Source organism: Ahaetulla prasina, chromosome 2, assembly GCF_028640845.1.
Source record: "Ahaetulla prasina isolate Xishuangbanna chromosome 2, ASM2864084v1, whole genome shotgun sequence".
Taxonomy (NCBI): domain Eukaryota; kingdom Metazoa; phylum Chordata; class Lepidosauria; order Squamata; family Colubridae; genus Ahaetulla; species Ahaetulla prasina.
Window position 1 is genome coordinate 126349706 of NC_080540.1, and position 22413 is coordinate 126372118.

General features: G+C 39.2%; 1 protein-coding gene across 6 annotated transcripts in view; it reads left to right on the forward strand.

The window, feature by feature from the left end:
* The window catches only part of SEPTIN9 (septin 9), a 296825-nt gene extending 275093 nt beyond the window's left edge, over nt 1–21732 (forward strand). For all 6 annotated transcript variants that reach the window (XM_058174061.1, XM_058174064.1, XM_058174062.1 and 3 more), the window contains 8 exons: nt 499–627; nt 863–944; nt 3201–3338; nt 12224–12341; nt 13857–13952; nt 15005–15101; nt 17415–17466; nt 18579–21732. In XM_058174061.1, the coding sequence (XP_058030044.1) occupies nt 499–627; nt 863–944; nt 3201–3338; nt 12224–12341; nt 13857–13952; nt 15005–15101; nt 17415–17466; nt 18579–18717 (851 nt within the window). In that variant the 3' untranslated portion in view covers nt 18718–21732. The remainder of the gene's footprint in view (nt 1–498; nt 628–862; nt 945–3200; nt 3339–12223; nt 12342–13856; nt 13953–15004; nt 15102–17414; nt 17467–18578) is intronic.
* Nucleotides 21733–22413: the final 681 nt, after the last annotated feature.

Below are 22413 nucleotides of genomic sequence, written 5' to 3' on the forward strand. Positions count from 1 at the left end.
AAAGAAGAGAATAAACTAAGTTGTAAGCAGAAGCAAAGACCAAAAATTAAACATGTATTATAAAAAATAGATTCTCTTTTGCTTTTTAATTATCTTATTATTATTATTCTCTTATTTTTGCTTGTTTCATAAAGCAAACTTAACAAAGAGCTGCTTGTAAGGTGGTCTTATATATGTAATTCCTATGCCTTATACCTGGCGTACAGATTTCCTTTTTTTTTTTTTAATTTACATTTATATCCCGCCCTTCTCCGAAGACTCAGGGCGGCTTACAATGTATAAGGCAATAATCCTTAATGTTTCTTTTGTGGAAAAAACCATTTTGTCTGTGAAACAATGTCATAAAAATATAAACCAGTCAGAAATCAAGCAGTAGTAATCTTTGTGTGTATCATCACAAATTTTTCCAAGGAAAGTCTGGATGTGCTCAAACTAGCCGTGAGGGGGCTTCAGTAATAAAATGTGGGTTTCTGACATTTATTTCCTGCTACCTTTTAGGTCAGAGTGGCTTGGGAAAATCAACTCTAATCAATACCCTTTTCAAATCCAAGATCAGTCGCAAATCAGTGCAACCAAGTTCTGAAGAGCGTATTCCCAAGACAATTGAAATCAAGTCCATTACACACGGTGAGTGTTGTCAAGAGATTGTCTGCCTGGTTTTTGTGGAAAGTTAGCAGCCCTGGAAAGAGGGTCCAGGGAGTCACCTTTTGGTTGACTAGGATAGAAGATCCTTGAAATGTTAAAATGCTTAAACTTCTTTATCAAGAACATCTTTGATAAACAAGAGGGATTTCCCACATACTCAGTGTGTCCAACCCAAAGGTGATACATTGCTATTTAATGTCTTCACGTTCCATTTCAGATATTGAGGAAAAAGGTGTTCGTATGAAACTGACTGTCATTGACACTCCTGGATTTGGGGACCACATTAACAATGAGAATTGGTAAGGGACTTTCAATGGATAAATGCACCAGGACAAGGGGAACTTGGCACTTCAAAAACTTTAGCTATTAGTACAATGGGGCCTAGTCTGCTTTTTCTTTCTTTTGGTTGTTGTTATTGTTTTGTCTTGTTTTGACTGACAGTGACTGACTGACTGACTGACTGACTTGGTGCCAAACCAGTTCAAGCTAAACTTTCTTCCATCTGTGGCTGGAAACAAAAAGGGAAGAGCTTAATCAGGATAAGAATAAGGAAATTATTTTGATGAGAGTGAAGATCGATATTTGCCAATATCGCAAAATTATTTTCGTTTGAAGTTAGTATTGTTGATTACCTCCCAAGAATATGTTTCACCTAGGAGGAGGGGGAAATGGAATGGAATTACTCTGCTTTAAATGACAAAGAGCAAAAATTATGCCAAAATTTATTGATTCTTCAAAAGCTAGGAAATTTTCTAAACCAAACCGTACTTTACAGACATGGCGATTTGCAGTTACTTATACATCTTTTCTCATGAGGATTGGCTTACCAATTAAATTACTCAGAAAAGAACTGCGATGGAATTCCTTCTATAATGTGTAGGAAAATGTGATGCCATGGTGCACTATTAGCAAAGGGTCACCTCCATGGTTGATGTGAATTATATGAGTGAAAGAAAGGACTCTTGAGAATACATCTTACTGTTTTCTTACTATTTTGCAAGGGATCATCTGGAATAAGGAATATCAAATGTCATCAACCTTCCAAAGTCAATAAAACAATGGTGGCATGCCTCCAAGTACAGCAAATGCAAATTAGCTTCAGATTTCATTCCTCTCTTAACTTTAAGGGGGCCTGCCTGTCAAAGAACATAAATAGAAATACAGGGGAGAGCTGAAGGCTGTTTATTTCTGAGATAAAGAGACTCTGATACTGAACACTGCATGCTCGGGAAACTACCTTTATTTGAAAATATATTGTATTTATTTATTTAGAGGACTTATCTGCCCATTTATCTCATATGATTCTAGGCAGGTCGGTCCATAAAAACGCGGTTAAAATAGAAGTACATCCCTTCCTTATCCAGGTGGTAAGACCAACCAGCCTCCCAGCTCAACCCCCATCCTATCCCAATGCTCAAGGCAAGAGTCAGGGCTTCACCTCCCTCTAGAACAGTGGTTCTCAACTTTTATAGTGCAGCGACCCCTTTAATACAATTCTCCACAATGTGGCGACCCCAACCGTAAAATTATTTTTTTTTAGGCAGCGATCTCAGCGTGCCTCGGCAGCCGCAGAAAGGGAAAAAAAGTGGCAAACTGTTTTTTTGAATTTATTGTGCCTGAAGCCGTATTGGCTAGCGATCTGAACTGCTTGCGATTGCCTTGAGGATGGAGGCATTAAAGTGGAGACTCCTCCCCTATTAAGTTTATCTCGCCTGAAGCCAGATTAGGCTAGCGATTGGGAGTGATTGCAGCTGGCTTGAGAGGGAGACATCAGAGCAAAGATTTCTCTCTTTTTTAATTCATCGCGCCTGAAGCCGAATTTGCGATTCTTCGACTCGCAAGTATACTTCCCATATTTACGATGGTCTTAGGCGACCCCTGGCAAATCGTCATTCGACCCCCAATGGGGTCGCGACCCACAGGTTGAGAACTGCTGCTCTAGAAGCTAAAAGCATAGGGATGCTTGGATGTCAGATGAGGGGCTGGTCCAAAGAGCTGGGTGGCCACCATGAAGGTGCACTTTCAAAGTTCCATCAAATGATAACATTAAGGGTAGGGACCTGGAGTGTATCTACCCTAACTTTTCATAGCAAGCACTTGAGAATTTCTGTTTGTCAACACTGGGTGGCTGTGGTGTGCCTCTGCCAGCAAGCAATAAGTCCAGAATGGAAATGTTAACCTTCCTAGCAGTTCTGTCAAAATGAAGTGGCTGATTTTTTTTGTCATTGCTCATAATAGTATACTTAAAGCAGGCTGTGAGTTGGTTCTGTGATTCCTTGCCCATGCACTTTTTCCTGTAAAGTGCTAGCAAAAGTACATTGCATACAAACAAACATTTATAATTAGCCAATATCTTCTCCTTTTATTAAACTCAACGTTCTTAAGAGAAAATCTAGGAGAAAACTTACATTGGTCGCTAGGAGACTTGATGGCAAATCAATCAGTACTTGAAAGCCTGAGAAAGTGAATGAACTGATTTTTTTTTTTGTTTAAGGGAATCCCTGCATTGAGACATTTGCTTCTAATATGTCATATTTTTTTCTTTCTTGCAACAGTTGGCAACCTATTATGAAGTTCATCAATGACCAATATGAAAAGTATCTCCAGGAAGAGCTAAATATTAATCGGAAGAAACAGATCCCGGATAGCAGAGTTCACTGCTGTATATATTTCATCCCTGCCACCGGCCACTCGTATGTATTCTGCTTCCGAACTATAGCCCCTGATTTTCTGTAGACGAGCTCAGTGGCACAGATGGCCTCCTTTCCCTGGAACCAGACATCCAAGAAAATATGTGCTTGCTCAATCCCTGCCTTCAAATAAGCCTTGCATCATTACTAGCCCTGTTTTCCTTTCCCCCTTGCAAGTTACACAAACACACCTTTTCAGTTGCAGCTGGACATAGGTGCTGATTCACAGCTTGTCTGGCAAGGAGACCTATCCTTCCTTGAGAACCAACATACTTCCACGTATTAGCTCTTCCCCTCTTATAGCCGCTGAAACATTAGACTGCCTGGGAGAGGCTTTCTAATTGCGCCCCACGGTTTCCCTCTCACCCTGCTGCTTGCGTGGTAAGCGGTGCCTAAAAGTCTGCCTAGTGTATTCCTCTTTTCCCAGAAACATGTGTTTCCAATATAAGGCTAAGGTTTTGAAGCTATGAGACACATCATTTCTGACTTTCATGTAGCTTGATATCCCTGCTGGAGGTTAGGCCTAGGTGTTCCTTGGGCCTCTGCTCCAGACAGTTCATTCTAGGGCTTTGCTTTCCTATCCCATGTCAAAAAAAGACATATGGATTGAGGGAGGGGGGAGTTGGCAAGAATTAGCGAGTTTATGGGGAGGGTCCAGTTGCAGTCTGCAGGCAGGTTGTAAAGGATGTGGGGGAAAAACATGGACGTCCCCAGTCTCTCTTTATCCCCATCCACCCCAAAAAACCATCTTTCTCTCTTTCTGCTTCCTTTTAAACTTTTCCGTAATTGCTCCTGGTAGTTAAGGGTAGACTGTGAATCTTTCTGGTTTGTGATACTGTACTCGGGGTTGTAAGGCTTTTGAGAAAACTTTCAAGTTTAACTAAGCACCTTATATACTTGCGTAAAAGCCCATCTGCAGATAAAATGACCCCCTGTTAACCAAAACATCACGGATAATGAACCATCCACAAGTAAGCCAACCCTTGGAATTTTTTTGTGTTTTAATTTTCAACAGTCAGCTTATATGTGGGTGGCACGTGTTGTTGTTTTTTTAAATGGTATTTTGGTTAAAAAATTTTTTTTAAATCTGCTTATCCATGGGCATATGCAGAATATGTGAATACTTTTTAAAAGTATTGCTGAATATACTTGTGGTTAAGCCTGTCGGTGGATAAGCCAAACCCAATTTTATGGGTGTATTTTGGCACCTTACATTCTGCGAGCATATATAATATATGACACGTGTGCACTACACCCATTTCCACTCTGAATTGATTTGGCACCGTCTTCCAGTCAGTGTAATTTTCTGTTCTTGTGTATCAGGGAGGAGGAGACAGAGGGAAGCTGCGTCTGTTCTACTTTCCTTTGAAGCTTTACTTACCCACCTCCATCAGAGCTCCATCCAAGACCCTTTAAAGCAGAGGTCTCCAACCTTGTCAACTTTAAGACTTGTGGACTTCAACTCCCAGAGTTCCTCAGCCAGCAAAGCTGGCTGAGGTACTCTGGGAGTTAATCCTAATCTTAAAGATGACAAGGTTGAGACCTACTAAGACACAAGGAAGTACCCTGCTTGCATGTGCTCTACTGCATCAGCATACAGATAGTCAATGACTTGCAACCATTCATTTTGTGACAGTTGGACAGTTCAGGACAACACTGAAGGAAGTGTCTTGCAGCTGGTTCTTATACTTACCATTGTTGCAGCATCCCCACACTCCTATGATCAAAATTCGGGCCCTTGGATTTATGATGGTTGCAGTGTCCCAGAGTCACTTGATCACCGTTTCCAAGTTTCCCAGTCAGCTCCCATGAAGTAGAGTAACTGACTGAGGGAAGCTGGATTCTCTCAGTGACCGCATGCTTCACTTAACAACCGCTGTCGTTCACTTAACATGGCATGGCAAAAAAGATAATAAAATTTAACCCAATTGTGGTCATACATTGAAGACTATTCGTAGTGAAATTTACTGGGTAAAGTTTCAAGTGCCATAAATTTGAAATATCAGCCCTTTGAGATTGACCAGGCCAAGAAACACACTACAGTATTCCAGGAATGCTACTTTGTTTTTGCAGGATATATTAGATCAGTGGTTCTCAATCTTTATAGTGCTGCGACCCCTTTAATACAATTCCCCATGATGTGGCGACCCCTTTAATACAATTCCCCACGATGTGGCGACCCCCAACCATAAAATTATTTTCGTTTTGAATTTATCACGCATGAAAGCCATATTGGCTAGTGATCTGAACTGCTTGCGATTGCCTTGAGGACGGAGGCATTAAAGCGGAGACTCCTCCCCTATTAAGTTTATTGCGCCTGAAGCCAGATTAGGCTAGCGATTGGGAGTGATTGCAGCTGGCTTGAGACATCAGAGCAAAGATTTCTCTCTTTTTTAATTGATCACGCCTGAAGCCGAATTTGGCTAGCAATTTGAAGAGCCTGCAGCTGGCTTGTGGAGTCAACCATTGGAGCACGATTCTTCAACTCACAAGTATACTTCCCATATTTCCGATGGTCTTAGGCGACCCCTGGCAAATCGTCATTCGACCCCCAACGGGGTCCCGACCCACAGGTTGAGAACCGCTGTATTAGATGAATTGTGAAAACATGTGCATAACCTTTACTGCCCCCTTTTTAAAGAGAACAGGGTCAAGGTGGGGTTATTCTGAGAACTTTTTCAGCCTTTATACTTTCTCACAGCTGAGGAACCATTCATCTCATTTTCTTCTTGAGGTCAGAGCAAAATTCTTTTCACCACTTGTATATTCCTTCACCTGACTCTCGAGTGTATTCCTCAACATTAAAATGATGGGTAAGGGTCGATTTGCAGGCATTACCACTAAATCCTAGTGGGGACTGTCTACTTCCCCAAAGTATACTCTCTAGGTATACTAGGAGGGCAGTATACTCTTGCCAAAGACTGTATTTTTCTTGATTCCTCCCTTGATATATGTTTGTTTATTTAGTATACTGAGCTCTGTGCCATACATCCTAACACAATTGGATTTTGGGGGGGGATGGTTCTCTTGTTTAGGCGGTTCTTTGCCCATTGATTTGTGGAGTTGGATGACAGAATCTTAAGATGACTAGATCTTTCAATTAGTGTATCTGTATATAAGACGAATAGGGTGTCTTACACATTATAGCAAAGAGTTTGCTGTCCCTAACAAACATTTCAGTTCATTGAGTTATAGAGAGAAACATGTTGATTTATGAACAGGAATTTCTCTTCTTATTCCTAAAAGTTTAACATGACTCTTCTTTAGGAAGTTTCTGCAAGAAAGTAAAAGATAGGAGCAGTACAATAGGCATGCCTGTTCATCATGTTTTTGACTTTTGAGATAAACAGCATTTTAGAACGTGCTTTTCTTATTCTTTGTTCAAAGTTCAGCTATTAATGCAACATTTCACTTATTCTCACATGTACAGTACTGTGTTTCTCTTGTGTACTATGCTTCCTGTACTCTGTAACCAAACCTCAATATACAATATATTCTTATAATAAACAACAGCATTCCATGCACCTTGGCATATAGTCATGCCGGCCCCATAACCACGGAAATGTCACTGGCTCCCTCGGCTAAGAAACAGAGATGAGCATCGCCCACTAGAGTCAGAAACAACTGGACCAGGGAAACCTTTATCTTTACCTTTACAATATATTTCATATTTATATTCCATAATTCAAGTCTATCATAGACTTACTCTAAATAAACACTGAGAGCATATGCACCAAGACAAATTCCTTGTGTGTCCAATCACACTTGGCCAATAAATTCTATTCTATTCTATTCTATTCTATTCTATTCTAAATGTGTTGTAAACATAATTCTACACATACATAGATTTCTGACGAGCCACAACTTGGTCAGCACATTCCTTGTTTTAACGTAAAGCCAGACGGTACTTTTGGTCAAAATTCAGTGAGAATTCTGCCACATGCTTTCCTAGGCATGCTTAAGAAACTAATCCTCCTATAACTTTTGCATTTACTCTTATTATTTTTTACTTTGTAGAAGGGAACAATAACGTTTTTCCAGTCATTGGGCAGGCATGAACCTTTTATGTGTGCATATTATACAAGTCACAGAGCGGCTCCATCACATCCATCACCTAAAAGTTCTCTACTTGCATCATCAACAGCTGTGACTGTAACATTTTCCAGTACCCTCACCATATCTGTGACTTCCCCTTCATCCTTCTGTTTGGAGTCACTAATGTTTATGCCATTAATTTCTTCGAGATACCACTATTTTTAAAATATCCTTTCTGGCATTTTTTTTTTAAATTTCAGCTTCAGCCTAAATGATTCCATTGCTTTAATTTTTATTGCTATTCAGGCTTTTTGTTTAGCCCAATTCAGAATTTTTTTTTTAATCCATTAAAATTGCTCTGCATTTTCTCTGCTTTTTTCAAACTTAACTCTTCCTTGGAAACTTTGGTTATGAACTTCGCAGCTCTTTTTATATCTCCACACACATTTATCATTCTCTTGGGGTTTTTTTTTCCTTTATTCTCCCGCATGCATTTTTTTTTCTGATGTCACATTCAGTTTATCGTTCCACTAAATCTCCTTGCTCATACTTCCCATTTGTTTTATTCCATGAACTTCGTGCCAATCAGCTTATCCATCTTTTTTTTTTCCTTTTACCCACTTTGTATTCGTTCGGTTGGGAGTGCAATATTTTTTTTTTTATCCACTTCTCCTCCTTTTAAAAATTTATTCAAGTCATACAGATGCTTCTTTAGCACAGCACATTTTTCCTCCAATATTTTCCCTTTGACGCTACTTAAATTTGGTCTTTTTCAGATTCATCTCCCTTGTTGTCTTCATTAATTCTAATAAACCATCAAATACATCATGTTTTTAAATTTATATTCATTTTATTTGCATGTGTACTCATTAATAGACTTATGAATAAGCAGAGTATTTAGAACAAAGATCTATTTTTAAATAATCACTCACTTGGTTTAACATTATTATTCATTCTTGAGTCTCTGAATGGCCCAATCAGCTTTTCTATATTTGTTCATTGCATTCCCATTCATCCATCCCTATTATATAGCAAAAAAAATGGTGTTATTCTGGATCATGTTTATTCAGTATACTGTGCAATTTTTCTCTCAAATTTACCCCTGATTCTTTTATTATCATCATTCCCTCAACACTGTCAGACTATTTACTGAATCTGCACTACTATTAATCGTTTCATAGTTCCCATCACCAATCTCTTTCCACTTATGACTGTATGACTATAACTTGTTGCTGGCAATCCTTATGATTTACATTGATATATTGATCATCAATTGTGTTGTAAATGTTGTACCTTGATGAAGGTATCTTTTCTTTTATGTACACTGAGAGCATATGCACCAAGACAAATTCCTTGTGTGTCCAATCACACTTGGCCAATAAAAATTCTATTCTATTCTATTCTATTCTATTCATTGGGGTGCAAGATACTGATATCACCTACTTAGGAATTTATACATCCAAATGCATCGGTTCATATATGTTAGACCAGGGGTCTGCATCCTATGGGCCATGGGCTCTCTCTCAATTGAGACTCTCTCATGATGCTTTTACTAAGAAAGAGGAGGTAGTTACCAGCCTTGATTTTACCCTATACAGCATTGTCTGCTAACCGCAAAGATGGCTGAGCATAAGATCCATGGTCTGTTTCCAGCAAGAGCAGATTCCATCCCATGCCCATGCATGAATGGAGATTGGAAAAGTTATGATCATCCATTTCTTCCAGAGTCCTTTGCGTTTGATGGTCCTCCACCTTATGAATAACCTTTACCCCAAAGGGGAAATTAGATTTTGGGTGAGTAGTAGTTCAGTATATAGAGTCAGTTCTTTAAGGATTGATTGCACCAAAGCCTTCTTCAAGTATATTGACAACTCTACCTTCCCACAATAAAGTATTATAACCACCAAAACCCAGCTTCCTATCATCTCCCTGGCAAAATAGGGGTCAAGCTTACATGAGTTAGAGCTCATCTTGCAAAGGATTCTCTCTGCTTCCTCGGGATTAAACTTTTCCCATCAGGCATTGCTAGATGTTACCCTTAGCACTTCTGTTTCTGGGTTTCTAACTTGGAATGAATGCAAGTAATTTTGCCAGCAACCCATCCCAATTTTTGTTCTAGGTCAGGAACAAGCAAGTGATCTGTATAATTAAAATGGAGAGCTGAATGTCCATGCGTGTAATCTAAATAGAGTATACTGAGAAAATCTTATTTCACTGGCCACTGCCATTAGTTAGCATCCTGGCATCCTCCACCCAGGCTTCCCTTCTGACTCAGCAAGGACTAGAAAGCTGCTTATTGACAAGAGATGAAACACTATCACTGTTTACTTTGCGGAATTTCATGCTTTGGGAGAATCTTTCGCATTTCTGCTTGGATGTCTGTGTTTCACATTTGCATATGGATGCTGATAACTACGACGAAAATGAGAAGTAACATGGTTTCTGTCACTGTGCTGAATTCTCCAATATGAAGACAACTTGGGTTAGACTCTCTCTCTCTCTCTCTCCCTCCCTCCCTCCCTCTCCCTCTCTCTGGTTTTTGATTTAAAAAAGATAAACAAAACCAACTATTTTAAAATAACTCATAGACTGTGTAAATCCATCTGCCCCATTTGGTTTGTCCTTTTAGTGCATACTCAATGAATGTATGAATTTCTAGTTTAGGGTGAACATAATAATGTAGTATCCAATCTGGGTCGGTCACCAGGACCAGAGGTTTAGTCTTTCGAACTTTCAGACTCGAGCTTGAGCCCGTTATTAGAGAACTTCTCTCTCTTATGTGTTCACATAAAGTGTGTTATACTCTGCTAGAAAAAAGTTCCCTGAAGATGGGCTCCATGATGAGTCTGAAAGCTCGGAAGACAAAACCTCTGATCCCGATGACCGACCCAGATTGGATCCTGCAACATGATCCTGGGCACAGGTGTATTTGCCTTCATTCATGAATTAACACGTTACCATGGGAAGAAATGAAGGCTGCAATTGTTAGGTAGGACTCCAGCATGTTCTTAAAGAGCCGATGATCAGCTTAACCAAGAGCATTTTGTGTCACAAGAGAGTGCGCCTTAATATATATTTTCTAGGTATCACGGTGATTAATGCTGGAATCAATCAGGATACCCACAGCTTTCTTTATAGATCACAGCAGTTGGGCTGGAAGCTCTGTCATAGGTAGCAGAATGCAAATAGGAGTTTCACTAACATTTTAGTTATTTATTTTACTGGGGAGACTTACAACCCACCTTCCAGAACATGGTTCTCAGGGGAGAAAGCAATTGTTATAATATGAAATACCTGGAAACTACTTGGCAGAATAGCTGCTGTTCAGTTAATTAAAGCCAAATACAGCTAACTTGGAACTTTAAGCCTCTCAAAGCTTTTAAAAGCATTCTTTGCAAGAGGTAAGTGATTTCCACAAGAAATTGGCTCCATCTTTCTCCGTCTGTGATATGATGGATTGAAGTCAGAACATTTATTTAGATTTTTTAAATCCCTTCTTTTATTTTTATAAATTACTCCAGACAGTAAACATACTCCTCCTCTTTTCCACACAACAACTCTATGAATTTGAGCTGGGAATGATTGGCTCAATATACCCAGCTGGATTTCATGTCTAGAATTCAGTCTCCAGGTTTCAAGCCTGGCACCTTAATCACTAGACCAAAGTGCTTTTTCTCCCCCTACCCGCCGGCTCCTTCTTTGGAGTATATTGTCACAATATGCCTGTTTTTCCAACCACACTGCCTCCCCTGCTTTCTCTTGTATAAAATGTATCCTAATAGCAATAGCACTTAGCACTTAGTCTTATATACCGCTTCACAGTGCTTTTAGAGCTCTCTCTAAGCGATTTACAGAGTCAGCATATTCCCCCCAACAATCTGGGGTCCTCATTTTACCTGCCTCAGAAGGATGGAAGCAGTGGTGGGATTCAGCCAGTTCGTACCACTTCGGGAGAACCGTTTGTTAACTTTCTGAGCAGTTTGGTGAAGAAATCATTAAGGCAGAGAACCGGTTGTTAAATTATTTGAATCCCATCACTGGATGGAAGGCTGAGTCAACCTTGAGCCTGGTGAGATTCAAACAGCCAAATTGCAGACAGCTGGCAGTAGCCTGCAGTACTGCATTCTAACCACTGCACCACCACTGCTATTATATCCAATTCCATATACATTTGCCAATATTAAAAACATTTTTAAGAATTCATTTTGCATGAAATTGTGTGGATTTCTGTATCTGATTTTTGAGCAGGGATTCTATTTTTGCTGGTATTTATACAATGTAGGCTTTGTATACATTTTTATATTTGTACAAGCATACACAGAATGAAGATATGTCCTGAGTTACAAGGGGACGTAGGAAGCTAAAATTGTATTTGTTTGCATTTTTTGTTTGTTAAATTGCTGCAGTGACTTAGGCTGAGAGAGTTAGCAGTATATTGCTCTGGCTTCTGATGTGGACAACTTTAAAATGGGATTGAAGACATTTACCAAACAATTTGCTGCCAGGATAATTCTTTAATCAAGATAATATTATTTCAGTGTTCTAGGCAGCCTGCCCCTGGGTGTCAGTTCTTGATGAACATGCTCTCACACTGATTGCGGCTTTTCCTTAGGCATCTCCATGACTTTGTGAGACCTTGGTCTGACAGTATATTGAGTGGATGGATCAGAAACGGGAATGGCTGTGTTCGCATTCAAATCTGCTTGTTGACTTTACACACACACACACACACACACACACAACCTTTTGAAGGGTCATATGGGGGAAGCCATTTCTTTCTGGCATTTGTGAAGCCAGAAGGTTTCCACTTTCCTGGTCTCATTTAAGAAATCTCTTCTCTATCTTGTTTTCAGCCTCCGGCCGCTTGACATTGAATTCATGAGACGCTTGAGCAAAGTAGTTAACATTGTGCCTGTCATCGCCAAAGCAGACACATTAACCCTGGAGGAGAGGGACGCCTTCAAGCAAAGGGTAAGCAGGATGGGATGGGACAGGACAAGGCCCTTCCTGATTTTTTTGAGTCTCTTCCTTTTTTCCTTCCACACCATCCCAGGGGCCCGGCCCAGTCCTTGGGTCACAGTTCGGAGCAATCTTGTGTAATAAGAGGAAAGGCCTTCATCAATTTCCAAGCACAATATGTGTTTCTCTTGTCTTGCTCGCTCTTCAGGATGGGAAAATGGACTCAATGGCCCCTTCCAATTTGCAAACCTTGCTGCAGGTGAACTTTAAAAACAGGCTCGTTATTGTCATTGCTCTGAAAGGACAAACTTGTGACTCAAGAATAGTCAGTAGCAGGGGTGAAATGCTATCGGTTCACACCGGTTCAGGCAAACCGGTAGTGATAAAAACTACCAGTTCAGGCAAACAAGTAAAAAAAAAAAAGCTACCGGTTCAGGCAAACTGGTAGTTAAAAAAAGCTACCAGTTCCTCCGAACTGGTATTTCCGACGATCAGCTGTGCCAGAAAGCAGGAAATCCTGCTTTCTAGCAAAGCTAAATTGTGTGGCACAGCTGATCCCCCCCCTCGCTGTTCTACTTACCTTCCCAAGCCTCCTTTTGGCACGTACTGTGCATGCACGCATGCACAGAGCATATTTGGTACATACTATGCATGCGCACACAAAGCGCATTTGGTGCACACTGCTTGGCCAGCAAACTGGTTCAGATTTCACCACTGGGCAGTGTAGCAATTCTCATTGCTTAATTGTACCACCCATATAACCAGCCCTGTTTGAAGGGGTATCTCTCTGCTCTCATCTTGTGGAGTTAACCATCCAGACTGGATTTTATTTGCTTTGTTCTGACCCTGTCATTAATGGTTATATTGTTCAGTGCTGTTAAAGGGCTTCTGATTTGTTTAATTGTTGCATTATCCTTATGAACATGGAAAAAAAGATGGCCGCTGGTTCTACCACAGATGCCAAAAATAACTTGGCTAGTCTTCAGTATTTTCCCCATTGACTTGACAGCCTAAAGGAAGTTACTCCCTTTTGGACCAGCCTACAAATGAATTACAGTTTGTCTGTAATTGAAAGGAGAAAGTTGAGTCTTGTGTCCAGTTTCCCAACACTGATGTTTTTGAGCGGATGGCGGTGCACAAGGACTGTTTTAAACAACCGAGATCCAAGAGTCGGAGTGAGAGCTCTATGAATATTGTGTGTTTCTTTCCAGTGTTTATCTAGTTAACTATTCACAAATGATCATGCTTGAGTGGTTGGTTTCTTTACTCCAGTTTGTTTCTCTTTCTTGGATGGCAGTGTATTCAATATCCCAGGCTATTTAAACATTGTTTAAATTTCACACCTTCTTAACTTCAGCAAAATTGCCTTAATCCATACTTTGCAGGTTCACTGTGGGTGATACGAATGTGACCAGATATGAAGGTCAATGCCATTCCTTTTTGTATAGCTCAGTCAGTAAGACTCCTTTACCGGAATAGCTGTCTAATCACAGTCTTACCATGTTCAATGTTTTTTCTTCCTCTTAGATTACAGCAGATCTCCTTGCTAATGGCATAGATGTGTATCCCCAGAAACAGTTTGATGAGGATTCTGAAGACCGATTAATAAATGAAAAATTTAGAGTAAGTGTGTCGATCTCTTTTAAGACACATTTTGTTCGTGGTCAGAGATTTACAGCAGACTTTCAGGCTCCAAGAATTCTTCTCAACAATATTTAATTATTTCTGTCAATTGGATTTCTGAATCACTCTTAAAAATCTGCAAGTTGGTCTGCTTCCTTATGTTTGATACGAAACTGATGTTGATTTAAGGGATCTTTCAATGAGGGGTGCATTGAAACACCCTAAAGTGAACATCAGGGAAGATCTTAGAAGACATGTTCACAGCTTTGGTTGAGAGGATGTTAGCCCTCCAGGGCAGATCAGACTAGCAAATCAATGTCATGTAGATGAGTACTACTAGTATTGTAAAACTATAATGTGTTTCCCCTTTCCCTCCCTCCCTCCTTTCTTCTATTTTGGGGGATTTTCTAAGATGTTTACTCACATAACATTCTTGACCTGACTTGGTAGAGGTTCTTCCTGCTGTCCTTCATGGCCATTTCATCTGCCCTCTACATTAGGGAACCATCTAAATTTTCTTTCAGACATGTTTTATTGGTTTATTTATTTACATGACTTTAGAACTACCCCAATCAGCTGACTTGGAGTGTTGTACAACTTCCCAATATATAATAGGGAATAAACTGTACAAATAAATATCAAATTAAAAACAACACGTAACTTTAAATTAGACCATGAGCTACTGCAGGTGAAGAAAGACCATCATTAATTTATCCACAATGCCTGGTTCTGATTAGCAGTCTTGCTACCATATTGTTAATCCTTGGAAAGTAAGAGGTTTTTCTCTGAATTTACCATTCCTCATCAGTGCTTCACAAAAAAAGCTTAGTTTCTTGAAATAAGAAAATAAGTTTCTTATATTTAATTGATTCTGGGCTTTTGTTAATCCCCAGATGTAGGACAACTCTGGACCAAACCTAAGAAGTCTCAAAAATAAAGGGGGAGGACATAAAGATTTTTGCTTTAATTGTTTAATGTATTCATTGCTTAATGCAATAAAAAGTTGCCTGATTTTTTTCACCCTCCATTCTGACCCTAACATTTCACTGTAGGAAATGATTCCATTTGCTGTGGTGGGCAGTGACCAAGAATACCAGATTAATGGAAGACGAATTCTGGGAAGGAAAACAAAATGGGGCACAATCGAAGGTAAGAATTTCTGTTTGTTGTTTTCTTGCCATTATTGTGACTTTCGATTTGCTAAAGTAACATCTTGAATGTGCAAAGATGGCAATGTGTGCCTCCCTTTTTGCAAGATTGTATGCTCTGCTGCCCTCTGCTGGGCAGAATAAGGGTCAAGTTTTGTGGGTTAAGTGGCTCGGTGGATGGTTTGAAAAGGGATTAAGAATTGTCAGAGTAGGAGAAAACAACTTTGATTTGTTGCTTCATCAGAAAACTCCACTACCTCATGTTTAATTCTATATCTCCACTCAAATTCTCAGCTTTTAGAAGTAGAAGAAATACAAGATGCAAGAGATTTCTGGAGATTTCCAGAATCCCAGCCTGGCCCAAAACTATTGAAGGAAAATGGCTTCATGTCAGTGTTGAAATGAAACAGCATCCTGAGACTTTCTGAAAGCACAAGAGGTTTTCTTGTGATTGGCCACTGAGCAGTAGTAGCAGTCTTTGGAGATTAGAGGAAAGATAGTTGTGGGTTGTAGCTTGGATCAACATATGTTAGCTGCAAGTGGCAATCATTCTGGGTGCATGTAAACAATTATATCCATTCTGTTGGCTAGATCTTAGCCATTTAAAACCAAGTTATAATATAATTTTTTTGCATTCAGAGGAGAACACAATTAAAAACGCCATAAATACTGCTTTAAAGAGCAAGCAGAATAGCAAGCAGAATTATTAAAAACACAGTGGTTGCAGTGGTTTTCCCAGGGCATTTGGGTGAGATCCTTTCTGACAACCATTTCTCCCTTCTTTCTTCTCTCTCCCTCATTACATTTTATGTGAAGACTTGTCGTATGATCTTAAGCACATGCAGCAGATTCAACAACCCCAGATTCATTCTTCCATCACCCCTCTTCCCTTCCCTTCCTCTGTATTTTAAATTGCTAACTTTTCATGGCAGATACCCCTCCTTCTATATGGGGATGTGCCATGCCGACTATTAGCTATGCATAAGTAGGATTTAATTCATGCCCTGTAGAGATTTTAATATATTAAAACTGGCAGCTGTGGAACCAAATGAGTTGTAGAAGATGTTTCGGAGTAGCATCCCTTACCTCTCTCATTATTGACAGTAAGCATTATTACAATTATCCCATTTTCTGTAGCAGCTAATGCAAACAGAGCTGGAATCTCCCCTCACTTGAGAATCAAGCAAAGGAGACAAAGAGAGCCTATATTATTTTTGTATTATGTGTTTTATTACTTTGTTTAACTGGATTGCGACTCTATTGTGGCATTATGTAGAGTAGAAAGATATATAGATAGTCAACAATTACTTTAGTAGCCATTCGGAGTTTCACTGAACCTACCTGGATCCCACAAAGTCACATAACTACAGTCCAGATGCACCTAATGCATCCTGTGTCATGTTATGAGCACAGGATGCAGCATTTTACGATTGTTTTGCCCAAAATCAGCATTTACTTCCGTTTTTTTCAGCAAAACCATGTCCATAACAAACTATTGATTTCCTTAACAACCAGTGCAAAAAATATAAAAATCAGGTCAGTCACATGAGTGACACATTTTATGAGCATCACAAGTTACGACCATGATGGACAGGCTCCAGTACAGTTGTAACTCGAGGAATATCTGTGTTTTAATTCTCCTTGAATCTTTGACATCATCATAATCTTCCATCTTCCTTGAAACAGTTTTGAAAGGACAGGATTGCTTATCTAAGCCTGTTTAGCTGATCAGGAATGGCAGAAGCTTTTCCAACAATTGCTGTAAATACTTTTGGTATTTCTATGTCAGCATATATTGCTTCTACTACAAGGTTTGGATGTTTATTTTTAAAATCCTGTGAAGGAGTCCCAAGTGTTAAAAGTTGAACTGGGGAGAAAAAAAGATTTCCTACGTCAGAGGACTGGAAGGGACAAGCAACCTGGCACTGAAATAAAGCACTTTTTAATTGAAAGTTGGGGTGGGGGGAGCAGCAGGAAAGTTATTTTAAGCTTTCTGCTTCCACCCTGTGGCCAGTTCTTGTATCTCATGAAATTAGCGAGCATGTTGGAAGGCCAAAGTTTGTGATAAAGTGATTTTGGAAACATGTCATCCAGTGGAATAGCAAGTGGTATAGTCAATCATAAGACAATATAATTGGAGCACTGTGAAAGAAATCCTTCCAGCTCTTCTAGTCTATTAGAATTAAGGAACTGCACTATGGTTAGTGCTGCAGATACTTTATGAACTGAATGGCGTTTTGAACCCTGTCTTTGCTCTGAAATTTAGCAGGTAAATGTTTATGCTAATTGTTTGTTCCTTCTTCTGCATTGACAGTTGAGAACACAACACACTGCGAGTTTGCTTACTTGAGAGATCTCCTGATCAGGTTGGTGCCAATTTCCTAAAAGGCAATTTGGATACGTCAAGGCAATTTACTTTTCAGACTGGGAGTGTGGAGAAAAATTGCACCATTCCATAGATACATCAGAGACCCTCCAGTCTGGTTTTCTTCCTACCAAAGTTGGAGATGGTACATGTAACTCAAGATACTGTAGTGGGATTTGGTTTCGCACATGTGGTCTGCCTCTTTCTGTATGCTTTGCCTTCCATGGCTTATTTATTTTTATTTATTTATTTTGTTGAATACATATTAAATAATATATATAAGTATAAGCATGAATTGAATACATAAAATGAATGCAATTAAAGGGAACATTAGGACAGGGATGGTAGGCATGCTGGTGCTCTTATGCAGGCCCCTTACAGACCTCTTAGGAATGGGGTGAGGTCAACAGTAGACAATCTTTGGTTAAAGTTTTGGGGATTTGGGGATGACACCACAGAATCAGGTAGTGCATTCCAAGCATTAACAACTCTGTTACTGAAGTCATATTTTCTGCAGTCGAGATTGGAACGGTTCACTTTAAGTTTGAATCTATTGTGTGCTCGTGTATTGTTGTGGTTGAAGCTAAAGTAGTCATTGACAGGAAGGACATTGTAGCAAATGATTTTATGACCTATGCTCAGGTCATACCGAAGGTGGCATAGTTCTAAATTTTCTAATTCCAGAATTTCAAGTCTGGTGGCATAAGGTATTTTGTTGCAAGCAGAGGAGTGGAGGACTCTTCTTGTGAAATATTTCTGGATGCGCTATCCAGTGGTTTATTCAATAAACCTTGCTTAAATCATGACTTAAAATATGGTGTGTGAACAAGTCAAAATTTGCAAAAGTATCAGACACCATTTATAAGTTTATTGCAATCTTGCCAATTTTAATATACACAAAAAAATTTAACACACCTAATTTCATATCTCCTGAAAATGGCAAGATTCAAATGTGGGTATGGTAAAACATGTTTTTTTTTTGTTTTTTTTACTCTTGTACTATAGATCTTCTTTTACATTCCAATATAATATTGGTTTTACCTCCAACTTTGGACCTGAAGATCTCTCTCTTGTTTTCCTTTATTTTAAAAATATTATTTCTCTTTTTCCTAGGACACACATGCAGAACATCAAAGACATTACTAGCAGCATCCATTTTGAAGCCTACAGAGTTAAGCGTTTAAATGAAAGCCAGAACGCACTCTCCAATGGTGTGGTTGACAAGGAAGAACTGGTGGCCAATGAAATGTAATGCTCTGTAGTTGCCCCTCCCCCTTCCCTGTTCCACCATACTTTCTTTAAAACATGATCCTATAAATCCTTTGCTGGTGCCATTGTCCTTTCCTCCTCTTTGCCAGTGGTATCCAGGCTGCTGATGTTAATTGACCAAATAACAGTGCTTTCCATAACAAACAGCGTATCTTGCTCTTTCCCAGTCTCTGTGATGTGAAACATCTGTCCTGTCCTTCCTTTTAGGATATAGTAATGAATTGTTATAGGGACAGCAGCTTCAGGATGAACTCAACAGGTGGGGCTTTTCTTGAGTTTTGATAGAATGGTGACCACTTTAAGCACAGGTTGTTGACCAGGACTGGTCCATGTTCCTTCCTTGAAGCTAAGGAAGAGATTCTCAAACAATTATAGTAATTTGAGTTTCCTGAAATTGAGATGAGCAATGATTGAAATTTTCTTTTAATCGGGAATCAAGAGGTCTTTTTCATAGGTTCCTGTGCTATTGTTTAAGCCAAGTATCATTGGCCCAATTATTTGAAATGATTGCTAGTATTGTGCCAATCTAGTAAATATGAAGCATAGCTATGTTAATAAGAAAAGAGGGTGCTATGCATTTCTTACTGTCTCCATGCAGCTTCTGTTCCCAATTAAGCAATGGTATATCAGAACAATGTTGAAAGGGGCAAAATCAGATCTGGACAGGGCAACTTTCTATAGCAAATAGACCAGATGAATGCGCTACAGGATCATCTTCTTCACTATGAGTAGAAGATAATTAAAGAAAAATCTATTCTTTTTCGGCTTCAATGCCTCAGATCCATACAGATTTTTTGCAAGCCACTTGGTTTATCTAGTGCCAAAATTTATTGTTTTCTAAACCTTGGAAAGAACAGGGAGTTGTTTCTGTTTTATTTCCAGTATGGGTGGGTTTTGTTTTGTTTTGTTTTGTTTTTATGTATCTTAACTCCATCCATTTCAGATTAAATTTGTTATAACTAGGTACATTTTCAAAGACATGGTAGAGTGGATAGAAAAATGTATGATGGTTGCATGGCACAATTCTACACAGCACTATACATTTCTTACTCCAGCATGCCTGATTTCTTCCCCCTTTCCCGTAAAATGACAACAATAGTAGAGAGAGCTAGTAGACTCAATAAAAAGTGATGATCTACTATGGTATAATATGGCGACTCTATTTTAAGAGTAAGCCACCTTTGGAAATGTAGATCATCCTGACTTTAAAAGGGCTCCTTTTTCATCCCCCCTCATCCCATCTCTGCCTTCATCAGGCCTGAAACCCCAAAACCTGTTGACTTTCCAGAAGTGAAGGGGTTCATCATACATTAGTTTTAGACTTCTGTTCAAGCACTTTTTGTGTAAGCTTTCCTATGGTGGAAGTTCATATGCTTTGAAGACCCCAATAATTAATGTTGTTGAGCTTAACTCCTTTTTTTCTCCTCTTCAAAATACCGAAGACATTCTTGAGATCCGGATAGGCTAAACTATCTCAGTGTTCAGTTTCCGAGTGTAATCTTTTTACTTACGCTTAAAGCATCCCAGGTATGCATCCAAAGTCATATCATCTGGGATGTTCATCTCAGTCTGAAAAGCCACCATCTGCAATATTTTTTTTCCTGACTTGGCACCATCCAGATTTATTGGGTTTCAGGCCCCATGACTCCAAACCTTAACCATTAAGTTGAAAGTTTAAGTCCAACCCATTGCTCATTACTATGCAAACGTGGGCAAAAGGCTATGTAAAAATCTCTCACATACTGTATGCTGAAAGCTGTATTACTGAGAAAGTTCATGTAATATAGAATTCATTCACATTCTCCAACCAGTCCTTATGCAGTAGAGAGGGATATCTATATTCCTAATGGGGGAAATGTTTTCCTTTGAGGAAGCTGGCAGAGGCAATTTCTCCATAACAATGAATGTGGGGTGAGAACTGAATGCTAATCTGATCCAGGCTTTATGGTTAATCCAGTATTTATGATGAATCAAGAAGTCCATGGGTTATAGCATTATAGTGTTTGAACAGAGACTCAAAAGGGCTAGCTCTGAAGGACCACATACTGTTAAGACTCCCAATTGCTCCTTTTTGAAACCAGAAAGCAATACTGCCCTCTTGTGGAACATTCTGAAAAGAACAGCTTATGTATTGATTCTTGACTTCCTTCAACATTAAGTGCTCTGATTTCCTCTTGCTTATTTGGGCACCCATGTGGCCATTCTTAACAGGCAGAAATGCCTCAGGATAAGACATCAAATACCAGCTGTAGGATGCCAGCAGATGAACAGATCTTCATGCAGGTCTTCTAAGCGTATAAAGTTGTCTTCCACCCAGACCTCTTGTGAGGTATTACTGCATCCTTCCTGCCCAGAGGAGAAGTTTTTCCCCCCTGAATCCAAACTGTCAGAAGATGTGATTCTTGTCTGTTTGTCATTTCTGCCCATGGTGAATGTGTCTTCAAGTAACTCTTTGCTCTGAGGCTGTTACTCATTTGGTATTGCAAGTCAATCTAAACTACTCTTTTTAAGTTTAAGTTGTCCCTCCCAAGCCAAAAGAGAAGAAAAATGGAAAAACTTTACTGAGCTGTGTTAAGCTGAGGAAAAAATATTTTTTTTACTTGCTGACTTGCTATATTTTAGCAAAATAAAAATTGTGCATTATCTAAAAATATATATAAATATCTATATTTCAAGTGTTTATGAAATGGATAACTAAGAAACGGAGAAAGTCTCCACACCCTTTTTCCATGCATTTCAGTAAACAAAAATTAAAAGTAGCTGTATCATTATACCATGTTTGCCAGTATTTTTCAGCCAGCAAAAGCAGGACTAAAACAGCTTTCTCCTTTTATATTGTATGTTTGGAGGAGTGTTTACTGAGTAAAACCAAAAAAGTTCACCCAAATAATTAAAAATGGCCTTTTTGAGAACAGTATGCATTATGATAAATTTAGTCCTGTTTTGTATAATAATAGTGTTTAATATGTATTTCCAAAAATAAATGTTTCAAATGGAAGTAATCAGATGAGGCTTTTTGGGGTGACGGGGAGATTGGGCTCAAAGAGTATCTATGTAAATCCTTTTTTCTCCCAACACTTCTACATACATTAATTCAGGATATATAGCCACAGTATGATTACAGAATAACAAAGTTATTGTTATTCTGTTGGAAGGGACCTTGGAGGTCTTCTAATCCAACCCCCTGCGCAAGTAGAAGAACCTAGACCAGGGGTCTGCAAACTTGGCTCTTTTAAGACTTGTAGACTTTAACTCCCAGAGTTCCTCCCAAAGCTGGCTGAGGAACTCTGGGAGTTGAAGACCATAAGTCTTAAAAAAGCCAAGTTTGCAGACCCCTGTCCTAGACCATTTCAGACACGTGGCTGTCCAGGGGGGGAAAAAAGGGTCAGTCTTTAAAGGAAGAGAGTTAAAAAATTGTGTCTTAACTGAGGAGAAAGCTGGAAGTGCTTTATATGTTACACATGGGTACAGAGCATATATTTGAATAAAGTATCTTGACTCTCAGGAAGATTAGAAGAAGATTCTCCTCACTGCACAGATATAAATCATCCAATTGTTGTTTATTCCCTTTACATGGTATCCAATTCCAGTTTAAAGATATCTTTATTCAAGATCAAAGTGCTCTTGAATGATAAGTTGCCAAGCCTGAATTTGAATTCCATATCCCATGATTCCACAG